This window comes from Anabrus simplex, chromosome 8 (assembly GCF_040414725.1).
Source record: "Anabrus simplex isolate iqAnaSimp1 chromosome 8, ASM4041472v1, whole genome shotgun sequence".
Classification (NCBI taxonomy): domain Eukaryota; kingdom Metazoa; phylum Arthropoda; class Insecta; order Orthoptera; family Tettigoniidae; genus Anabrus; species Anabrus simplex.
This window is the reverse complement of record NC_090272.1, coordinates 24910270-24931007: the sequence shown is the minus strand read 5'-3', so window position 1 is coordinate 24931007 and position 20738 is coordinate 24910270. Positions and strand designations below refer to the sequence as shown.

Below are 20738 nucleotides of genomic sequence, written 5' to 3'. Positions count from 1 at the left end.
GAAAGTAAAGTAATAAAGGGTAAGACATGTCGTAGAAAATGAGGACAGTATGGGTGGTTTCCACCTTTCTGTAAGAACAGCCTTCAAATCTTAGTGCTTAGTCCAGGAGAAGAGGAGGTCGACCTTGCCACTGGGGATGTGCTGTAACAGGTAGCTTGGGAAGAACTGCGGCGGTGCGGTGTGCTCTTGAAATCCACACCGTGTGCTGCCAGCCTGCGAGACTCTCACAGTAACACTATCCCACCTTCCGGCCACCCACTCTCCCTGCGTCCACATCTCCCAACCTCACGCTGGGTTCGTACCTCGGCACTACATGTCAAATTTGTGTGGGACAAATTTACAATAGAAATAGGTTTCTCGTAGATGTCACAATATTACTCCCAGTTTTGGCACTCTCTCCGAAAATATATTTTGAAAAAATCGTGAAATGAAAAGAACAGGATTTTGAGAGTCTTCGTAACGAAACCTGGACTTTTCTTCCAAGTTGTAACTTGTCGTAGTTTTATGTTTCTAACGCTCTAGTAATATTGCCATTCTCTTTCTCCACTCAAATAATATACAGTTTTTAAAGAGTACATAAGAGCGAGATCCCCTGTACGTGTTGACATGGGAGTTGTCAAATCAGCTTGATGATGAATATTGTAATATTTCCGAATTGTACTTGTTCTCTAACAGTCACTTAAATAAACTGAGAGTTCACTAGAAAAGAATGGAAAAAAGATAGGCATTTCTCTGAAAGACCTCCTAAGACACACGGAAATCGGTTACAAGACCGTATTGAAGGACATTTGAAGAGAAACCTGGGATAAAAGTGGATTTGGGCTAGTCGAGAATAGTTTTCACTACCACCTGATAGTGGAATTTCACTGTAACTCCTCATCCTTGGCGCTGCTCTATATAGATCGCCGGGCTGAGTGGCTCAGACGGTTGAGGTGCTGGCCTTCCGAGCCCAGCTTGGCAGGTTCGAACCTGGCTTAGTCCGGTGGTATTTGAACGTGCTCAAATACCTCGGCCTCGTTTCGGTAGATTTATTGGCACATTAAAGAACTCCTACGGGTCAAAATATCGGCACCTCGGCGTCTCCAGAAACCGTGAGAAGTAGTTAGTGGGTCGTAAAGCCGATAACATTATTATTACTATCTAAGGGTCCAAGGAACGTCCAGTCTTAAGACTTAGCACACAAAAGGTAATAAGTATATATTATGCATATAGCACCTTCCCCCTGACTGCCCCCCCCCCCCCATTTAATTCTTTCATACTATCATTCATCGAGGAGTTAGAATGTTTGTTCTTCCTACTACAGATGTTAAGTTGGCCTATTGATCACGTTAATTTCAGCCTTTAAAAACGATCGGTCATATTTATTGTACGAACTTATCTTCTATCGTTCTCCCCCATCCGACCTCTGTTGATCTACTCTTGACGTTAGGGATTCTGAACTGCTGTCTTTCATAGTTCTCCCCTTATTCTAGTAGACACTACTGCTAGTGACAATCCCTGAGCGTTCAGCTCACGTGGTGGCTGTGGTAGTCAAGGATACAGCCCCGCCCTCTCAACAACCCCCGAGCTGATCTTTGACTGCGGCCAGCCAATGGCGGCGTGCTCTCTGATGTGCGGCAGGCAGCGCGCGCCGCTGTCCCCCCTCCCCCTCTCAACCCTCCACAACAATATCATCACGGTATATACTGGTATAACCTTATAGCATGGCGGGCAGGGTTTGGGGATTGGCGGAAAAAGACGACACTGTTGCTGCTTCAAGGGTGTAAGGGGGGAGAATATTACGGTCTCAGAAAGCTTTGCACCACTACTACAACACTCTGTGTCTGTGTGAGTCAACTAGGCGAGGAGATGGGGAGGTTTTGGTTTTTATTATTATCTGGGTATGTGTCCCCCCCTTCGCTGCCTCCCTCTCCCGGCCAAGCCGCGACTCTTGGCACGGCAGATCTGACACACACTCAGCAGTTCAGTGCATGCCTTCGGAGGCCCAGCTCGGCCTGGTCACGCATTGAGTGACGTCACGAGGGGGTAGCCGGGCGCCCACGCCACGCGGATCAGCACACCTTAGCGGCGAAACCCTAAAGGAGCCAAACAACAGGTACACGGTGCCTCGGGACTCGACAGTGAAATTAGTGTGCTCATGGACCACGTGTGTTTCTCTGAACCGCACCACACCTGGCGTAATGTGACACTGTTTGAGGATTAGTGTTTGACATTATTTTGTGATCGGTGGAGCAAAAGGACGGACTGTTTAGTGTTCCACGGAGTTGACGTATTGTGGGACTCGGGTAGTGCGTGTCCGGCGTCGGTCAGGCGTCGCTCTTAGTCGCCGTCAACCCGTCAAGTTAAGCCGCCGTCCACGCTGGATCCGTCCAACTTCAGCCTGTTCTCTTTCCGGCCGCCAGCCATGGACCTCACCACCGCCTACCGCTACAACCAGAACATGATGGAATACTACACTTGTGAGTTGACCTTCAGTTGTCTTCTTCCTCAAACACAGGAAGCATAATAGAAGCCCCATCACATTATAAAATAGCAATTTGTTTATTTTGTATTTATTTAGCTGCGCCAGTGGCTCGGACGGTGGAGTATCCCAGCCTCGTGTCGAAATATTTACCGAAAAATTAAACAAATTTTTCTAGACTAAATTACGCACCTCGCGTCTCCGAAAACGAAAGAAGCTGTTAGTGGTACACAAAACAAATAACATTAAATTTTACTTACTTATTGATTATGAAGATAAGCGGTCAGGCTACAAAACCTTGTGCCTTCCGATGAGATTGCCAATAACTATAAGTTAATCAAAGGCTGCTTTAAAAGTTTAAGCTTAAATCTCTAGACAGGTCCCAAACTGACCCCGAGAATTCCACCTCGACAATATAAATATGACACGGAAGTGCAATTAAGGAATTTATTTATTTATTTATTTATTTATTTATTTATTTATTTATTTATTTATTTATTTATTTATTTATTTATTTATTTATTGGTACAAATAGATGGGAGCAATGACTAAAGGACACTCGGAATTAGGGATGAAAATGAGTGGATACTTTACCGGAGAGAATAATCGGCATGATCGTTGAGGGTAAGAGAAGCAGAGGGAGACCAAGCTGCTGATGACTAGTCCTCGTTTTTAATTATATTAAAGATACGCCTGTGGATCTGGACGAAGTGATAGAGCTAGTTGTTAACAGAGGGTTGAAAAGCGGCTCCATTCTTTGGCAGAGGTTTACTAATCCATAATAAATAGTGATTTATTTATTTATTTATTTATTTATTTATTTATTTATTTATTTATGTATTTATTTATTTTTTTATTTATTTATTTATTTATTTACCAGGAAGGGTAGATCCCAGGCTTGCAATTCCGCGGACATCAATTAGGACTCCCAATCGAGAGCAGGAGAAATTTCGTCCATAAACCTCCATTTAGGTACCAATATTATGCTTAAAAATTACAGTGAACCTGTGTGTGTAAACACTATGAGCTGAATTTCCTATTTAGTCTTTACGAAAAATAGGCGTTTGGCCATCTTCATGTCCATAAACTCTATTTTTGAAATTTACATTAATAAATTGCAGAAGAGACCTATGGGAACTATTATGATTACTCTGGAATGAGATGAATTATTTCTAAATTGCCTTGAATAACTTGGAAAACACGGACTTTCTTCTTTGCATTCATTTCGAAGTAAATAAAGACAAAGAGTGTGTTATGTTCTTCAAGCATATTCACGAATCGTGACACTCTTAAATGTTAGACTAAGAACTTATAAAAAATATTTATCTTATTCGCAGAAGCTGGCAGAGTGAACGCTGAAACGTATAGCAGTCTAGGCCTATTGGCCGTAATGATGATGTTGTCGATTGGAAGTACTTTAGACCTGATATTATTATTATTATTATTATTATTATTATTATTATTATTATTATTATTATTATTATTATTTCAGATAAGGCCTGCTAAGGACCACGTGTTAATTTCAATTCAGTTCTTCATACTTTGTTGTTTTCTCTTCCGTTCCTTCCAATATGTTTTCATCCTTTCACTATGCTCTTTCCTTCTGTCCTTAGACCACTTCGCACCAGGCTTCTTGTTCAATCTTCCTTGGAATCCTGCCATACTTATTACCCTATTTCTAAAAATTTCTCTGTCCATAGTTTCTTCTTCTCTTATGTTATTTCTTTCTAAATCTTTCTTTACTTCTTGAATCCAGCTAGTTGTTGCCTTTTTGTCCCAAAGGTACTTGAAATTCCTTTTTGTTAATCTGGAATCATCCATTCTGTAAATATGTCCAAAAAATTGCAGTCTCCTTTTTCTTATGGTTTCTGTTCTGTTATTATTATTATTATTATTATTATTATTATTATTATTATTATTATTATTATTATTATTATTATTATTGGTGGAAGTAGCACTCCTAAAGTTAAGTAATGAAAATCTTTCTCCCCTCTCCTTAACACAATGTTTCAATGATTCTAATTGATTTTATTCTTGTGATAATAAAACACATGAAAGTTATTTTTGGCGAGATTATACTTGTCCTTCAATTTGGACTGGTGCAGATATTTCAAATACATTATGAAATACTAATAACCGATTCATATAAATTATAAGGTGAGAGATGACGTTCGAAGTCACGCTTCTCTTCAGAATCACTTTAGTAAGAGATATTATGGCCTAAGGATAAACTGCTCTCAGAAGGAATAACATATTACTGTCTATCCAATAGTTTTCTATGAATATACACACTGCTATGAAGTAAATCGCCAAAACTATGTCAAAGTAATTATTTCTTACATATGAAAGATTCGCAGTCCCGTAACGTTTTTCTTACTTTTCAGAACCTACTCATCTACACACTTAGGTGAAGGTCGTAACGAAAACAAATGGGTAAATCTGAAACGACCTTTTGATTATAAATTAAAGATATATATTAAAACAATTGTGGAAAGTAAAGGAAAGTTTCTAGCAAATCCGCCGTCCGGCCCCATGGCTAAATGGTTAGCGTGCTAGCCTTTGGTCACAGGGTTCCCGGGTTCGATACCCGTCAGGATTAGAAATTTTAACCATTATTAGTTAATTCCCCTGGCACGGGGGCTGGATGTATGTGTCGCCTTCATCGTCATTTCATCCTCATCACGAAGCGCAGGTCGCCTACGGGAGAGCCGAGCATATCCTCGGACACTCCCGGCACTAAAAGCCATACGCCATTTCATTTCATCAAATCCGCCTTGAAGTAATCTTACACGGCACGATCAAAGGTATGACATAATCGTTTCGAATGTTGGAAGTTTGTAAGTGAGGGAGAGGTCATTTAAAATCCATACCTTTTTAGATTTTTCTACCGGAAATGTTCTACGAACATGGAGAGAAAGAGGAAGGGCGGTCATTTAACAATAAATTATGGAATTGGCAAGTAAATTTACAAGAAACTATAAACACATATACACACTCGACTGGTAGAACTCTGCATGCAAACACAAAGATATCGCTGTAGCCATCTTTGTACTTTTGGCTGCTGATCACGATCTGCTAGTTTTGATCCTAGAATGATAATTAACACATCTCCCGAGTACGTATCTCTAGATCTGCATCTTGTTTTCTTCCGAAATAAATTACTCTAGTCACAAATTTCCCGTTTCTTACAGCCTGGCCTAATGGTTTTCTGAAGTTCAGTAATTGATGTTTTTCTTACATCAGACATGTTTAAAAAGCCTTGTTTTATTTCACATCTGTCCACTCAATTTCAGCGTTAATCTCCAAATCCTTTAGAAAGTTTTGTCCATCTTTCGCTGTATGAAACGAATGTTACACTCCGGCGAAATGTTCATTTAAAGATATCTTCTTAAGTTTTATAATTGAGTTCATACTGCGTTATAATCGAGAATATGGCCCTTACTATCACAAGATCTTTCTTTCAAGGGCCATTACTCTAAGCGTACACATAAATTTTGATGAACATAATGTCACAGAAAATACTTTCAAAATGATGAAAAATGGCATGTACTGTATATCATCGCCACTGATCAATGCTCAGGTGTCCGACCCGTTGGCTGAACGGTCAGCGTACTGGCCTTCGGTTCAGAGGGTCCCGGGTTCCATTCCCGGCCGGGTCGGGGATTTTAACCTTAATTGGTTAATTCCAGTGTCACGGGGGCTGGGTGTATGTTTTGTCTTCATCATCATTTCATCCTCATCACGACGCGCAGGTCCCCTACGGGAGTCAAATACCAAGACCTGCACCTGGCGAGCCGAACCGGTCCTGGGATATACCGGCACTAAAAGCCGTACGACATTTCATTTCATCACTGATGTATCCTACTTTATATCGGATATCTTACCACAAAAAAGCGTGTTATTATCTACAGCTATATTTGACACCTGCATTGAGATCCAGACTTCAAAGATAATAACGTATCCGTACTCTAACAGATGGAGATTGTAATTGTGAAGATGGTTAAAATAAATTAAATTGACGATTTTCATCGATGCTAGACAAGACTAAAAGCAAACAGATTCCTGTTAATGTAGACCGACCTGTGGACGAAACCATTTGTCAAGATTGTGCAGATTTTACTTCTTAGTCGGTTGTAGGTACCAAAAATCTTCTTGTTTCTCTCATTTTTACACAGTTATCATTACTGCCAGCAAACGACGTTATCGTGTTACTTTATATAAGAATTTTCACTATTGAACATCGCTTACCGTTGTTCTTCATTATAAGGTTCATAAGTGTACACTCTGGGCAGTAATCCAAGAGCCACGTGCTGACTGACGAGAGACACAGAGTACGCAGTGCCGCTAGGATAAAGAAGAACGTGTGTTGATACATCTTCTCTCCGATAACCTTAGCCTTGGCGTTGTCGTGCTCATCCTCGCGAGGCTGTCAGACTAACTTCCTTTGAAACTAAATTTGTTTGGTTTTTATTCTTTTCATGGAAACTTTCATTCATTTTTACCATCTCTTTCAGTATGCTTTAAACATGCCTTACTTTCTTTATTTCATCAATCATAACATATCGTGAACATCTGAGAATTTTTCCAATCCACCCCTTCGTATGTAAATCATTTCTATATAAATAATGTCTTCTTACATTGAAATTACGTTTTTCCTTTCTAGACTCCATACATTCTTCTATATCAGGAATTTGTATAAATTAAGACAATATCAGGTATGTTATTTACCAAAATACGAAACAGAACTAGAAAGTTTCAAGCTGAAAAATGACTAGCGATCGTTTGTACTTATTTTTAGATAAACCGCTTTTCTTGTTAGGAACACATAACTCACGTAATGCTGCTTCACATCTCATCTTAAAATATTAATTTAATGAATGTCCACTATCATCTCATGAATAAGTTACTGACAGTTTTAGGCATTTATTCCTTCGTACGCATGCCGTCAGTCACTTCAAAACTCCAATCATGCGATGTTTGGTAACAAATCCCTTGACTTCTTGTAGTCAAGTTCACGAGATTCCATTCATATAAAGAATCATTCCTTATATAATGAAACATCTATGGATTACAACAGTTTGGAATAACTATTGTATAATGAAGAATGATTACACTAAAGAAACCGTTGCTTTGTCCATCTCAAACAGTTCAAATAAAAATTAACTCAAATGTTGAGTTCTTGCGGCTCAGTTTTGAAGTCGTAAAACTATTCCAAAGGCCTCAATCCAAGGATTACCTGCCAATGTTTCCGAATTATTAATCAATGTATTAATTAGATTAATTAATTAGTTACTTTTGTATTTGTATATAGACCGTTCGTCTACAGTATCTATGTAACTTATATTCAACGGAAAACTATTTCTTTACATAAAAATATGTGAGCAAATTATTTATGTGGTATTGACTTTTCTAATTTAATAATTATGACTGGACGATCAAATCCACTGCACTTTTGCCTCTTTGAAACATTTCCAATTCTCCGACTAGGCACCTAAATGAGTAGAAATATGAAAGTAAGTTCTAATAATTCTTAACATAGGAATCCGTCCTGACATCCTTCAAAAACTTTCAAAGTAACAAATCAAATGTTCACACGGGAACTGTAAACTTGAAAGCTTGTTGCTAAACAAGATCCTCGACAGACATACGCTTCACCCTCGAGGTTAATTCACAGTTTCCCTTTCTTTCGAAGTCTAGTGTATCTTACAAGCCCTGTACAATTTTCACTCTCTCTCGACGCATTTATTTTCGTCTATGTCCTTTATATTATTTTCTGTGATGTTACACCAAGTAAGAACATATAGGATGACATTGTACATTCTCACAGCCTTCCTTCCTGCAGCACAACTGATGTCCTATTTGAATCCTGCTAGAGTTCTTCTCCTTCGTCTTCTGTGTACTGTGGCCAGTCTCCCGAATGTTGAGATCACTATGCAAACACTTCTTATTTATTTGAACATTACATCAATTCAATATAAGTCCATACTTTGATTATTGTGGCCCGTTTGCACGGGAATTGTCCTTCAGTTACGTCTTTCGAAATAAATTTAACGATGAAAGTTTTGTCGCAACTATGCAGATATGACGGAGAAGACTTCCTTTTAGTTATTTCCGAAACAAGTTCGAGTACTCTAGACAAGCAGGCGTGATGACGATAGATCGGGCGTGAACCTGCCGATTACTGGACTTCATTCCACATTCTGCCGTGCAGGGCGCACAGCCTGTGTTATGCCCAGTTTGAGCTTTTCTTGTTCCAGCAGAAGCGAGGCGACGCGACGCAAGACGAGGCGAGGCGTCGGTTCTTTAACGCAATTACGAGACCGTCGCGGGCCGTTGTTGAGCACGGGCGTCCGCGCTGAAGAAACAGCGGAAGAGCGTCACACTGGGCTGGACGCACTTCGCGCTCAGCGGGCTGCACTTGGTTAGGACCGCAAGTTCTCCAAGTAACTGTGTAGCGGGGTCTGTTCTTCTGCTCTGCGTTCGATCCCAGCTGAGATATGTCGAAGTTGAGGATGTTTGAGCCCATAACTCTGTTTCACGTGCTTCTGGCGTGTTATAGAAATAATATGAATAAAATTCAGATATTCCTACTTCCCTTAAAATCAATAACAAATGAAACGACTGTAAAGAAATAGTATTTTGTTTTACGATATTATATTCTGGTCAACCAGATTTTGTAGATTATCTTAGGTTTAGCAGTTTTTGTACTTCGAAGAACCACACAGTATCTCGCGGGATTCCTAGTCAGTTTATATCTCCATCCTAAACATTTAATTTTATTGCACGTTACAGGATTTATTTTTATCCAAGTGACATCGTCATTTCCTTTGATATATCGTGAAATTACAAATAAACAAAATTTACTTTATATGACTCAATACAATGAAATTAAATGTAACCAAATCCAAACTAATTTCGTTTGATCAAATCTGAATCGTTATATCGATATCGCAAATAAGTTACAGGTATCTCCTAAAAGGAAATCTTGGGTATTGTTTACAATGGCAGCGGCGGTAGTTGTTGCTCAGAGGAAAATATAAACAACCAAATCAACAAATAAAGAAGAATGAGTTGCATTCTCAAAGAAGGAAGGTCAATGCTAAACAAGGGAAAAAATAAGCAAAGAAGGGTTCCCTACAGTTCGCAAATTAAATAACGCAGCGTTCGATATAAATTATGGCAGTACTGGTCAATAAATTTTGAATACAAGAAGTTAAACTAATATCCTTAACACAAGCACGCTTGACAGGAGGCTCAGTTTCAGCCAAATCTCTGAGTCTGATGTTATCTGCAGAAAATTTATTTAGCTATGAGCCACATTGTTGTCGCGAAAATATTAATATTTAATTAATTGATTATTTAAGATTAATGACGCACGAACTCAGAATTGTACGTGTAATACTATGGAGTTAACTCAGGATAATTCTAGATCCCTGTCCTGTCGTAAATTATATTGGATGGAACATCAACAAAAATATTAATGCATGATTCAACTTATCTAGCAAAATCATAGACTTACAAATGACTTTGTAAACATAGATAGGGAAGCTTAAATTCGATTGTATAACTCACGCAAAAATAAATAAGGCTATGCAGAATGTTTTCATAGCAACTAACCGAACAAAATTGACTTCAAGATTCTTCGTTACTTTAATGCTCACAAAAACTAGTTTGAATAAAACAATCGTCATTTATACTATCGTTAATTCATTTTTCCTTGATAAAGAGCTCAGGAATTGGAAGAAAGAAATTCGTTGAAGATATAACTAGGTACGTAATCAAAATGCTGGGTAAACAAGTGGGCACTCAGTGCGCTGCAAATCACAAATTTCATTTTTATATTTCAGTTTCTTTGTTTACAAATTCTGTAGGCACACTTATAAATTTCTTGTAGTAGTCTAGACTCTTGCGGTTACCTTGGATATCACGTACATTTTAAAAATCTTATATAATTTGTATAGCGGAGTTCGGTCAGATCGGCCGTAGTAAAGCAAAATTTGAAGAATGGCACATTTTGAGAATGATTTTCACAAAACTTATGTATTTACTGAAACAACGAGTAATTACCTATGTTTATTTAGTACATCAGAACAATATTACATATATGTATTTATTTAGAACTAAACGAACACTTTCACCATGTGGAGGCTGCCAAAATCGACGACGCATATTAAGGTCACATGTGACAAGTCAAAAAATCTAAATATTTACAAGTATATTGTAATGTTTGTCTATTAGGTATAGTCGACACTACGAATGTATGTTATGTCACAGCATCGACAGAGACCCTTTCAATGAATACAGGATTAATTTGTGTAATGTGGACAGTTCCTTTGCCAGAAAAGTATCATACTCCAACCCAATCACTTCGACATTTCCTAATCCATACTTCTGGTGATAGAATTGGATGGCAGGTTCCTAGATTTACTTTCTTTATTCATTGACGTCATTTGATTGGTTGGAGCTGGATTCGAATCTATTATGTAAGCATTCCAATTATTGTTGAAGGCGATCATATCAATCCGCCGGGAGCTTCTGTTCCATGTGCAGAGTGCCCGCAATGCCGCTACGTCTGGTATTGCGTATCAGCTCCCGTGGCGACAGGACCCAATTAATTAACTTAACATTACTTTTAATACTTGGAGCAGTCCGGGTTGTTCTACAGCAATTCTGAAATCGTCCCTGAACTCACTGGCGATAACTCTGAAAATAATACAACTTCAAAGTAGTAATAGTAGCACTCACCGTCAAGAAGCCTGTCTTCCAAACACAGCGAACTGGGTACTGGATGGTGCTATTAAACGTATTCACTGCACATTTCACAACCTTGACTAAATATGTAAAGTAATGTTCCTCAATCCCTTTTGTAAATGAACCACCTCACGCTTCAAATATTTGTGAAACGCACCCATAGTAAATACCATAATTATAACAAAAATTGATTTTAAAGCGTAAAAACCGTCATTAGAGTTACTATTATAATAATTGACATACTGTATTAATTTCATTAAATCATGACATTCAAAAAGAGGCCCCGGGTTTGATTCCCGCTCAGATCAGCGATTTTTACCTGATCTGACGGCTGGTTCAAGGTTCCCTCTGCCTACGTTATTACAATTGAGGAGCTATCTGACGGTGAGAAAGCGGCCCCGGTCTAGAAAGCCAAGAATAATGGCCGAGAAGATTTGTCGTGCTGACCACAGGACACCTCGTAATTTACAGGCCTTCAGGGGGTTTCTTGGTAGGGCATGGCCCTTCGGGGTTGTTGCGCCATGGGGTTTGGTTTGGTTCCTTTTGGTAAATAAAATTACAGTAAAGTTCGTTAAAACTGAGTAATTAATACAGTGAAAAGAAGGTAATGACAAGTAAATCTGGGCCTGTTTTCGTAATATAGCTGATTTGATCCATTCCTATTTGAACACCTTCTAGGTTTGAACGCTTCAGTTAGATACGAGAGGAAGGGAAGAAGTAACGTCCAAGCGATATCCCGGAGAAGGTAGACGCTTGCAGATTGTATCTAACGTGTTTCTCATTATTCTGTACATTTTCTCCTTCATTTTACTGTTTTGTTCCGGACTTGTTAACTGAGCTTTGCGTTCTACCTTCATTTTATCTTGTACAAATCTTTCATTTAGCTTCGTTCTCTCAAGTTTTATAACACTGCGGAATATTTCTGTAATAGAGAGGTACCAGCCCAAACTTATCCACTGATGAAGACACAAATTGATTGATAAATACATAAATAAATATCCTGGGATGAAAGTTGTACTCCTTCAGATGTCTTAGAGGACGTAACCTCCCTCCCCTGTAGGGCAGTAGTTAAACAGCTTGTGAGCGAGTCGTCTCACTTTCCTCAATTTCTGCTCTTTTCTGTTATTTGAAGTGTGATCCGTCTTGAGTAAACACGGTCACTCAAGCAGAACAATGTGCAGCGAGATAGAGGAAGAAGCTAGAAAACAAAACCAAGAAGGAATTATTGTTTAATCAGGTTTATCCTCTGTATGTGAATTGAAGCGTAAGACAAGCCACGATTTTACTTGCATGAAAAGTGGAAAAGGCCAAAGAATTCTAAATGAATACATCGTTATCTCCCAGTCTTACGTCATAGACCGACAGAATGCTATTTTCGAGTTTTTATAGATTCAGATCTGCCGACCAGCCAAACAAGTTGCAGAAGGGAATTCATGGGTCCGTTGATTGACCCGTGAGATGTTGTCTCATATAAAGGCTGGTAGCTATAATTGCGCCAGTTATCTCTATTACCTGGTGAACATCTTACCCCAGCTCACCTGATTATCATAATGGGTAATCGAACATTCCTCGAGCATCCCCGCTACAAGTTCAAGAGGTCAGCTGTGAACACAATATGCAGTAGAAAATAAAAATATCTGATAAGCGCACTTCGGAATCTCCACAGTTCACAGCTAGAGTCGAGTATCCTTCTTCTTCTACCTGGCCGTCTTCTGTGGCAGTCGCTAATGTGAAGATTCCGGCTTCATGACTAAATGGTTAGCGTCCTAGCCTTTGGTTACGGAGGTCCAGGGTTCGATTCCTGTCAGGGTTGGGAATTTTAACTATAATTGGTTAATTTCGCTGGCACGGGGGCTAGATGTGTGTCATCTTCATCATAATTTCATCCTCATCAAGTCGAGCAGGTCACCTACGGGAGTCAATTCAAAAGATCTGCACCTGGCAATCCGAACCTGTTCTTGGACACTCCCGGCACTAAAAGCCTTCGCCATTTCATTTTTTCAGTAATGTGAAGTAATTCCACTTTTACGTACCGATGTCATTCGTTACACGACATCTACTACGAATAATGTAAAGAGAGGAATTCAGGAGACGTGGTTAAAAATTTTAAAATCGAACCCGGAGCGCTCGGAACTAAAACCACTAGGCTCCAAGGTGCCGGACCGGAAGTACAGTGAAGTATCCGAGATAATTAAAAAAATCATTAGATTTTACGTCACACTGGCTTGTTTTGTAGTTTTCGGAAACACCGAGGTGCTAAAATTTTGTCCAGCCAGAAAATTTAACAACACCTATTTGTCGTAATTCAGGACTTTCACATACCACCAGACTGAGTCGTGTTGAAATCACCCAGCTTACGCTCAGAAAGCCAGCGTTCAGTCGAGATAGACTCTATTTTAAAAATGAGAACATGGTATTGTATAAGTTTCTCGCTGGTACACGTTTCTCAGAAACAATTGTTTGTTGTACGTATCTACGGAGTGTTTGTTTGCATGGTAGATGAGTTATATTTTGATAATGACTCAAATTAAAATTAAATGTAATAAAATACATGGGCACTTCATGATTCTTTTCGAAAGCCTATAAATCATTGACTTAAATACGGCCGAATGAGTTGCTTGTTCGGTTACGATAGGGCAGCTGTGAGTCTGCAATCTGGAGGTAGTCGTTTTTAACCACACTGTCGGCAGGCCAAAAGATAATTTTCGGTACCTTAATTGATGATGATGATGATGCTTGTTGTTTTAAGGGGCCTAATGTCGAAGGTCATCGGCCCGGTACCTTAATTAAGGCCACGGCCACTTCCTTCTTACCCCTAGCCCTTCCCTATCCATAAGTCCCATTTATTTTGGTGTGGCGTAAAGCAACTTTTAAATGAATGACTTTGATGGCATAACGCTGGTTTTATGAGTCAAAATTGGTGGGTTCGAACCCACCTCAGTCAGGTGATATTTGAAGATCCTGAAAAGCGAGCTTTGAATGGGTAAATTTTGCTCCACGTAAAAGAATCCAACAGAAGAGAAGCTTGGCACCTCGGCATTTCTGAAAACTGAAAACATTGTCAGTGATATTTCAATCCAATAGTATAAATAATATAATAATAATAATAATAATAATAATAATAATAATAATAATAATAATAATAATAATAATAATAATAAAAAGCCTCCGTGGCTCGGGCGGCAGCGCGCTGGCCTCTCACCGCTGGGTTGCGTGGTTCATCCCAGTCACTCCATGTGAGATTTGTGCTGGACACAGTGGAGGTAAAACAGGTTTTTCTCCGAGTACTCCGCTTTTCCCCGTCATCTTTCATTCCAGCAATACTCTCCAATAGCATTTCATTTCATCTGTCAGTAATTAATCATTGCCTCGAAGGATTGCGACAGGCTTCGGCAGCCGGCACAATTACTATCTTTGCCGCTAGATGGGGCTTCATTAATTCCATTCCTGACCCGATTGAATGACTGGAAACAGGCTTTGTATTTTCAACGATTAATAATAATAATAATAATAATAATAATAATAATAATAATAATAATAATAATAATAATGTAATTTCGTGTGGCTATTTCTAGCCGAGTGCAGCCCGATGAGAATGGACGGCATCTGCCATTTGTAGGTAACTGCGTGTTATTGTGGTGGATGATAGTGTTATGCGTGGTGTGTGAGTTGCAAGGGTGTTGGGGACAGCACAAACACACAGCCCCCGGGCCACGGGAATTAACCAATTAAGGTTAAAATCCCCGACCCGGCTGGGAATCGAACCCGGGACCCTCTGAACTGAAGGCCATACGCTGGCCATTCAGCCAGCGAGTCGAACAATAATAATAATAATAATAATAATAATAATAATAATAATAATAATAATAATAATAATAATAATAATATGGTGTCAGCTATCGAACTCATTGTACTTGAAGATCCTGAAAAGCGAGTTTCGAATGGGTGGATTTTTCGACACGAAAAAGGACTCCAATAGGACAACATTTTGGCACCTAGGCATTTCTTAATTTTAATTTAGGCTATCTGGTTGTCAGTTCCCACGTTCCGTTTCACTCTACCAAATAACAAATTAAACCTTATCTCTGTGGTTGAGTTCAAGTAATTTTGTTGGATAAACACGAAATGTGTCACTAGAGATCGTCTACATGGCGACCTTGTACAGGTTGGTGTGTTCAACCTCTGCAGGATCTGAACGTACGATCTCGGAGTCCGGAAGTCTACCACATGTCCACAGTCTCCAATGTGTTCGTCCCGCTGAGCTGACAGCAGAGTGCGGCGGTCCTGCCGAAGAAAGAGCGCCAGTCGGAATGGATCTTGGGGGAAAGAAAACCAGACCCGGCAGATCTAATTTAGTGGAACAGGGGATGTACTTATTGGTATTCTATAGCGCTGCTCGCACATAATGGAGAGCGGCTGTATATCTAGATAAGAGAGGGGTGGCCATGTTCTCGATCTGCGAGATAAGACTGCCAGCTCCTATCATAATCACGAGTTGGGTGACCAGTCGGTAAAAATATGTGTTGTCAAAACATTTACAGCTCATAACTGCCCAAGAATTCTTGTGTGATAAACTTCTCACCCAGCGCTATTGATTTATTTCCGTGCCTGACCATAATTTTCAGTTTGTAGATTTCTGAAGATTTTGCACTGAGGTACACTACAGCTGTACTTTCATTTATTTCTCATTCCCACATACTCATTTCTACATTCCTTTCATTTTATTTACTTATTTAATGCGTTATTATCCTTCAGAGTTGGTATTTCCCCCGGACTTAGGGAGAGATCCCACCTCTACCGTCTCGAGGGCAAACATTTGGTCCGGCTGACGAGAGTGGGGAGGAGGACCAGTACCTCGCCGAGGCGGCCTCACATGCTATGCTGGTAGGAATAGGCAATGATGAAGAGGGGAGAAAGTGAGCGTGGCCTTAAGTTAGGTACCATCTAGGCATTTGCAAGAAGAAAAAATGGGAAACCACCACTTCAAGGATGGCTGACGTGGGAATCTTTATTTTTTATTTTTTATAAATTGCTTTACATCGTACCGACACATATAGGTCTTATGGTAACGATGGTACGGGGAAGTGTTAGGAGTGGGGTGGAAGCGACTGTGTCCATAATTAAGGTACAGCCCCAGCCGTGGAAATGGGAAACCACGGAATACCATCTTCAGGGCTGACCCCGTTCCAGTCTTCGTACCACTTTTAGAAATTTTGTGGCAGAGTCGGGATTCATACCCGGTCCTTCGGCGGTGGTGGCAGCTAATCACACTAACCACTACATCGCAGAGTCCTTTCATACTTTGGTAAACCATTAAACCTATATAACGAATGAGGCGACTTATACTGCATTCTTTTTTTAAAAGAGCCGAAGCTTTTGAGAGAATTTGTTTTAACTCTAGTTGATTTTGGTACCATTTACGAGTTCCTGTATAAAACATAGTACTATGAATGCCTCTCTTCCTCACAATGTTCAACAAAATCTCACTAAATATATTATTTCTCATTGTTTCCAATCGCAATATTTTTCATAAGGAAATTTTCACTCAGTGTCCTTACTCAAAACAGAACTAAATTGATTAAGAGTCTTTTCCTAAAAAACTCCTTTTATGCACATAAATATAGTCTATGTATAATATACGTGATAATATTTCAGCTTAGAACTCTTACCAGAAAGGTTCTGTCATCTGAGGTTCTGTGCTGCGGGTCAGTATTATCACATAGGTCTAGCCTATTTCCAGGGGCAATGACGATACATACTTGGCTGTACAGCAAACGAATAATACAATAAAAGATTTTATTTTTAAATAATATTTCCTTGATATTTTACTATTATTTCACTAAAATTTAGATTTAGTTTAGTTAAAACTATTTTTATTTGAATCAACAGTTGTAGGGAAAGCGTTTAGATATTAATAGATTAGAATGCTAGCCCTCACAACGGTTCTGCAGTGAGATATGGATTATCAGAACCCCTAAAATGTATACAACACACCGACAAAACTACTGAACGTACTAGATGATGCTTACGAGTTGCTTAAATACGTTTGCGTTGTAATCTCCCTATTCACCAGTCAAAAGGGATCTGTAGAAGCAAACACAGACAAAAATCTAGCTAAAGCAATATAAACTGCATTTGCTTAGCAACTGATGGTTGATGCAGTAGCTGCCTGTCTGCGATAAGCTTCCGTACAGCGTACAGTGTGATTGTTTCTTATACCGTAATAATTGAACGGTTTATTCCGTTTGATGGCTTCTGAATTAAGTATTGAACAGCGTATTTTCGTGTTCTGCATTTTAAAATGCAATTCGCTCCGAAATGTTGAAGATTCATGAGGCCGAATTGCAGAGAGCGACCCCGAATATCAACACACGGTACAACGCTTATCCACAGGCTGAGGAACATCATTATCAACATTCAGTGTAATGGTGCAATTTTTGTTGTTTTCACATAAATATGTCTTATGGCTAGGGGTCACTCGAAAATTTGTGTAACGAGGCGCGACAAAATGGGTGACAGGAGTGTAACCATAGCAACCGTGCAGGCAGTGATGTGAGGTATTCTTACCTAGCAACCGTGCAGGCTATGTCTTAGGGCTGACGCTCATCTAAAATTAGCAGACGTTGGTGTACCGCCTTGACCCTGATAAAAATGTATGATCATTTGATTTTTGAAAAGGGAAAAGTGTTGTTTTCCTACCTGCTTTTTATCTAATTATTTATTAAAGCTGGTGATATTTCTTCGGGCGTCCGGGGACGCCGTAACGGAGATCACGTGCTCGTTTACCGACAGGTGGCGTGCAGGAAGTACAAGCTGTTTTATTTTCTTATATTATTTTTGTAATTCTTGCATTCTTTCTATGTATCGAAAACATCTCAACTCTTAGGTAAATCCTCACTTCCTTGTAATATAAGTAACTATTTATACATTAGATTATAGCCTCCTAAACCGTAAGAATGTCACCGCCTGTGTAACTTTATGGCACGACGTACTCCACAGTTTGAGTAATAGTCTTGTACTCCATATTCCTGATAGACAAGCAATGCTTTCGCCCAACTTCTTCTATCGTGAGGAACACCCCGAGTCTGCTGCCTGCAAAGGGAGTCCTATAACAATGCCCCCCTTACGTGATGGAGTCACCAAACCAGATGCATTCACATGTCATTGGCGGAGAGAGATATGGGGGAAATTCTTTCACCCTCCCTGTACAATCCTCAGTACATCAAGGTTAACCAGTGAAGAGCTGCACACTCAACATCTGTAGTTAGAAAGTGAGTGAGTTCATAACTTTCTGCCAGCAGATTAACGAGTGGTAAATGTAAAGAGTTGACGTAAAGTTGAAGATAACCGCCGAAGTGGTATTTGCTAATGTACTTTGTAAAATAATACAGTGTTTTCAGCTCGAATGTTGAATTACGATACCAAGGTAAGCACATTGCTCTAAAATACATGAATTCTAAAGTAATAGTAATAATAATAATAAGGATGTAAAACGTGAGAACATGATTCTCAGTTGATTTTGGTTATCTAATGAACGTAGTTAAATATAACATTACACAACAACATACCTGCAAAAAACATTATTAAACATTATGTACTTTTATCCCTTGTTTATATTTAACCTGTGTGTTCGACAGGCTTAAGAGCTTTTAAGTTACATTTTCTCTAGAATGTCATAAGAAGTGATAATGTTTGTTTGTTTATTTTGGTGATGACAGAAACAGAGCTTTGACGACCCAAGAAAGATTTCATAATGGTTATTAGTGCTTTATCACAGTGTGATGAATACGGTTTCATTCATTAAAATAATGAAAGTGGAGTCTTGCAGTATTACAGTTGCTTATAGAACTCAAATGTTACCAACATTTCGTCAGAAACATCCTTCAACGCATGTAAAACATTTACATACCAGATGCTTACATAGTTATTGACCCTTCTGTCCGATTCGAGGTTGGTCTTCAACAAGCTGAGGAGGTGGATAAAGAAATGAAAGCTATCCATGAATCTATCGTTAATCATTTTAAAGACAGATGTAAGCTCAAATGTAATAGGTCTACTCAGAAGAGCACGAAGTGCTATACCTCGGTTTTTCTTTGAGAAGTTTCGAAAAATATATCATATTCCACTTGTGTACGATATGCGACAGTCATCATAGTACTAGGAAATAGTTTTCAAATTCTGAATCACCATCTTAATCCACACTTCCAGGTGTTGTTTGAAATTCATATCAGATTATTATATTTTAATATTGTAATTATAATTTTAATTATTATTGTCATGTGGGTATACTGAGTCCTTTGGGGCTACCTCCATTGGGAACCAATTTTGTAAATAAAAAATATCGAATCACTCTTGAATGATATTGATTCTTTCATGGATAGCTTCGATTGTTTGAACTCTCACCGTCGCCACTTGTGACGTGATAAACTACTCTGAATGACATTTAGACTCGTAACCTAGTAGCAGATTGATGCGTCCCTCAGGAACTGAACTACGTAGATGTCAAGAACCATTCCAATAACGTATTTATCTCTCTACTCCCTTCTTCCTTATCATAAGGAGTTTATTTTACTGTGTCCAGAAAGAGGGATGTACGTCTGCAGATACATCGTCACTGACTCATTGGTTGCCAATACCGTGTCAAAATTAGGGATGAAGTAGTTTGCGCAACCCCTGTGTTGTATCAGTCGGCGAGACAGCGTCTTAGCGGGCGCCGCGACGCACAGTGTGGTCAGCTCTCGCAGGTGGTGCAGGGTGGGGGGAACGTGCCCGGTGTGAGACTCTTTCAATCACAAGACGATGGTCTAGTCTGTGTTCGTGTTCCTCATGGCGAGCTGTCGTGATGTCAACACTCCACCTCCTGCTGACAGCTACTACTCGTACCTACTGGCGCTGCATCGCACCCTGCTCAAACTAGGTGACGTCAGTTTGTTTTACTACGTGTTGCATGTTAAAACCGCATAATATTGCATCCCTCTTTTTCTCGAATACATCAAATAAAACTTCACGTGGATACTTCAAGTATCGAAACCGTATATTCTTCGAAATGTATTTTGAGGAAAAACTCGTTTGTCTGGTAGATCAGATTATAGGTCGAAAACAATATCACATTTATAGCTTGTGATTTACTTCAAATTAAAAAGAAGTTTGTATTTGTATGCATTCACATGCACTATTTAATGTTTGCTTTAAAATTAATTTCGCCTGTCCAAAATATTTAGAAAAGTCTCTGTTGTTAATAGGTCCCGAGGATAAATGTTACTGAGGAATTTCAGGTTGCATTAACAGTACACATTCTTACTACAAGTTTACTAATACATATTTCTGGAATACTTAATATTTAAATTTTAAAACGTTGTACATCTATAATAATTTGTTTAGAAAATGCATGTTGGTTTGTAATGTTAACATTAGTTTCCTTTTGCATTTTTAGTTGCTTGTTATGTTACTGAGATTTTTTCCCTCTAATTATGTTTATTATCTTTTTAGTCTACAGTTTAAGAATGGTTGTCTTCGGAAACAATCT

The 20738-nt window shown here is 39.1% G+C and overlaps 1 protein-coding gene across 1 annotated transcript in view; it reads left to right on the top strand.

The window, feature by feature from the left end:
* The first annotated feature begins 2365 nt into the window (after positions 1-2365).
* The window catches only part of sv (shaven), a 183785-nt gene continuing 165412 nt past the window's right edge, over positions 2366-20738 (top strand). Inside the window, exon 1 of the mRNA XM_067152819.2 lies at positions 2366-2459. Coding sequence (XP_067008920.2) covers positions 2405-2459 — 55 coding nt within the window. The 5' untranslated portion in view covers positions 2366-2404. The remainder of the gene's footprint in view (positions 2460-20738) is intronic.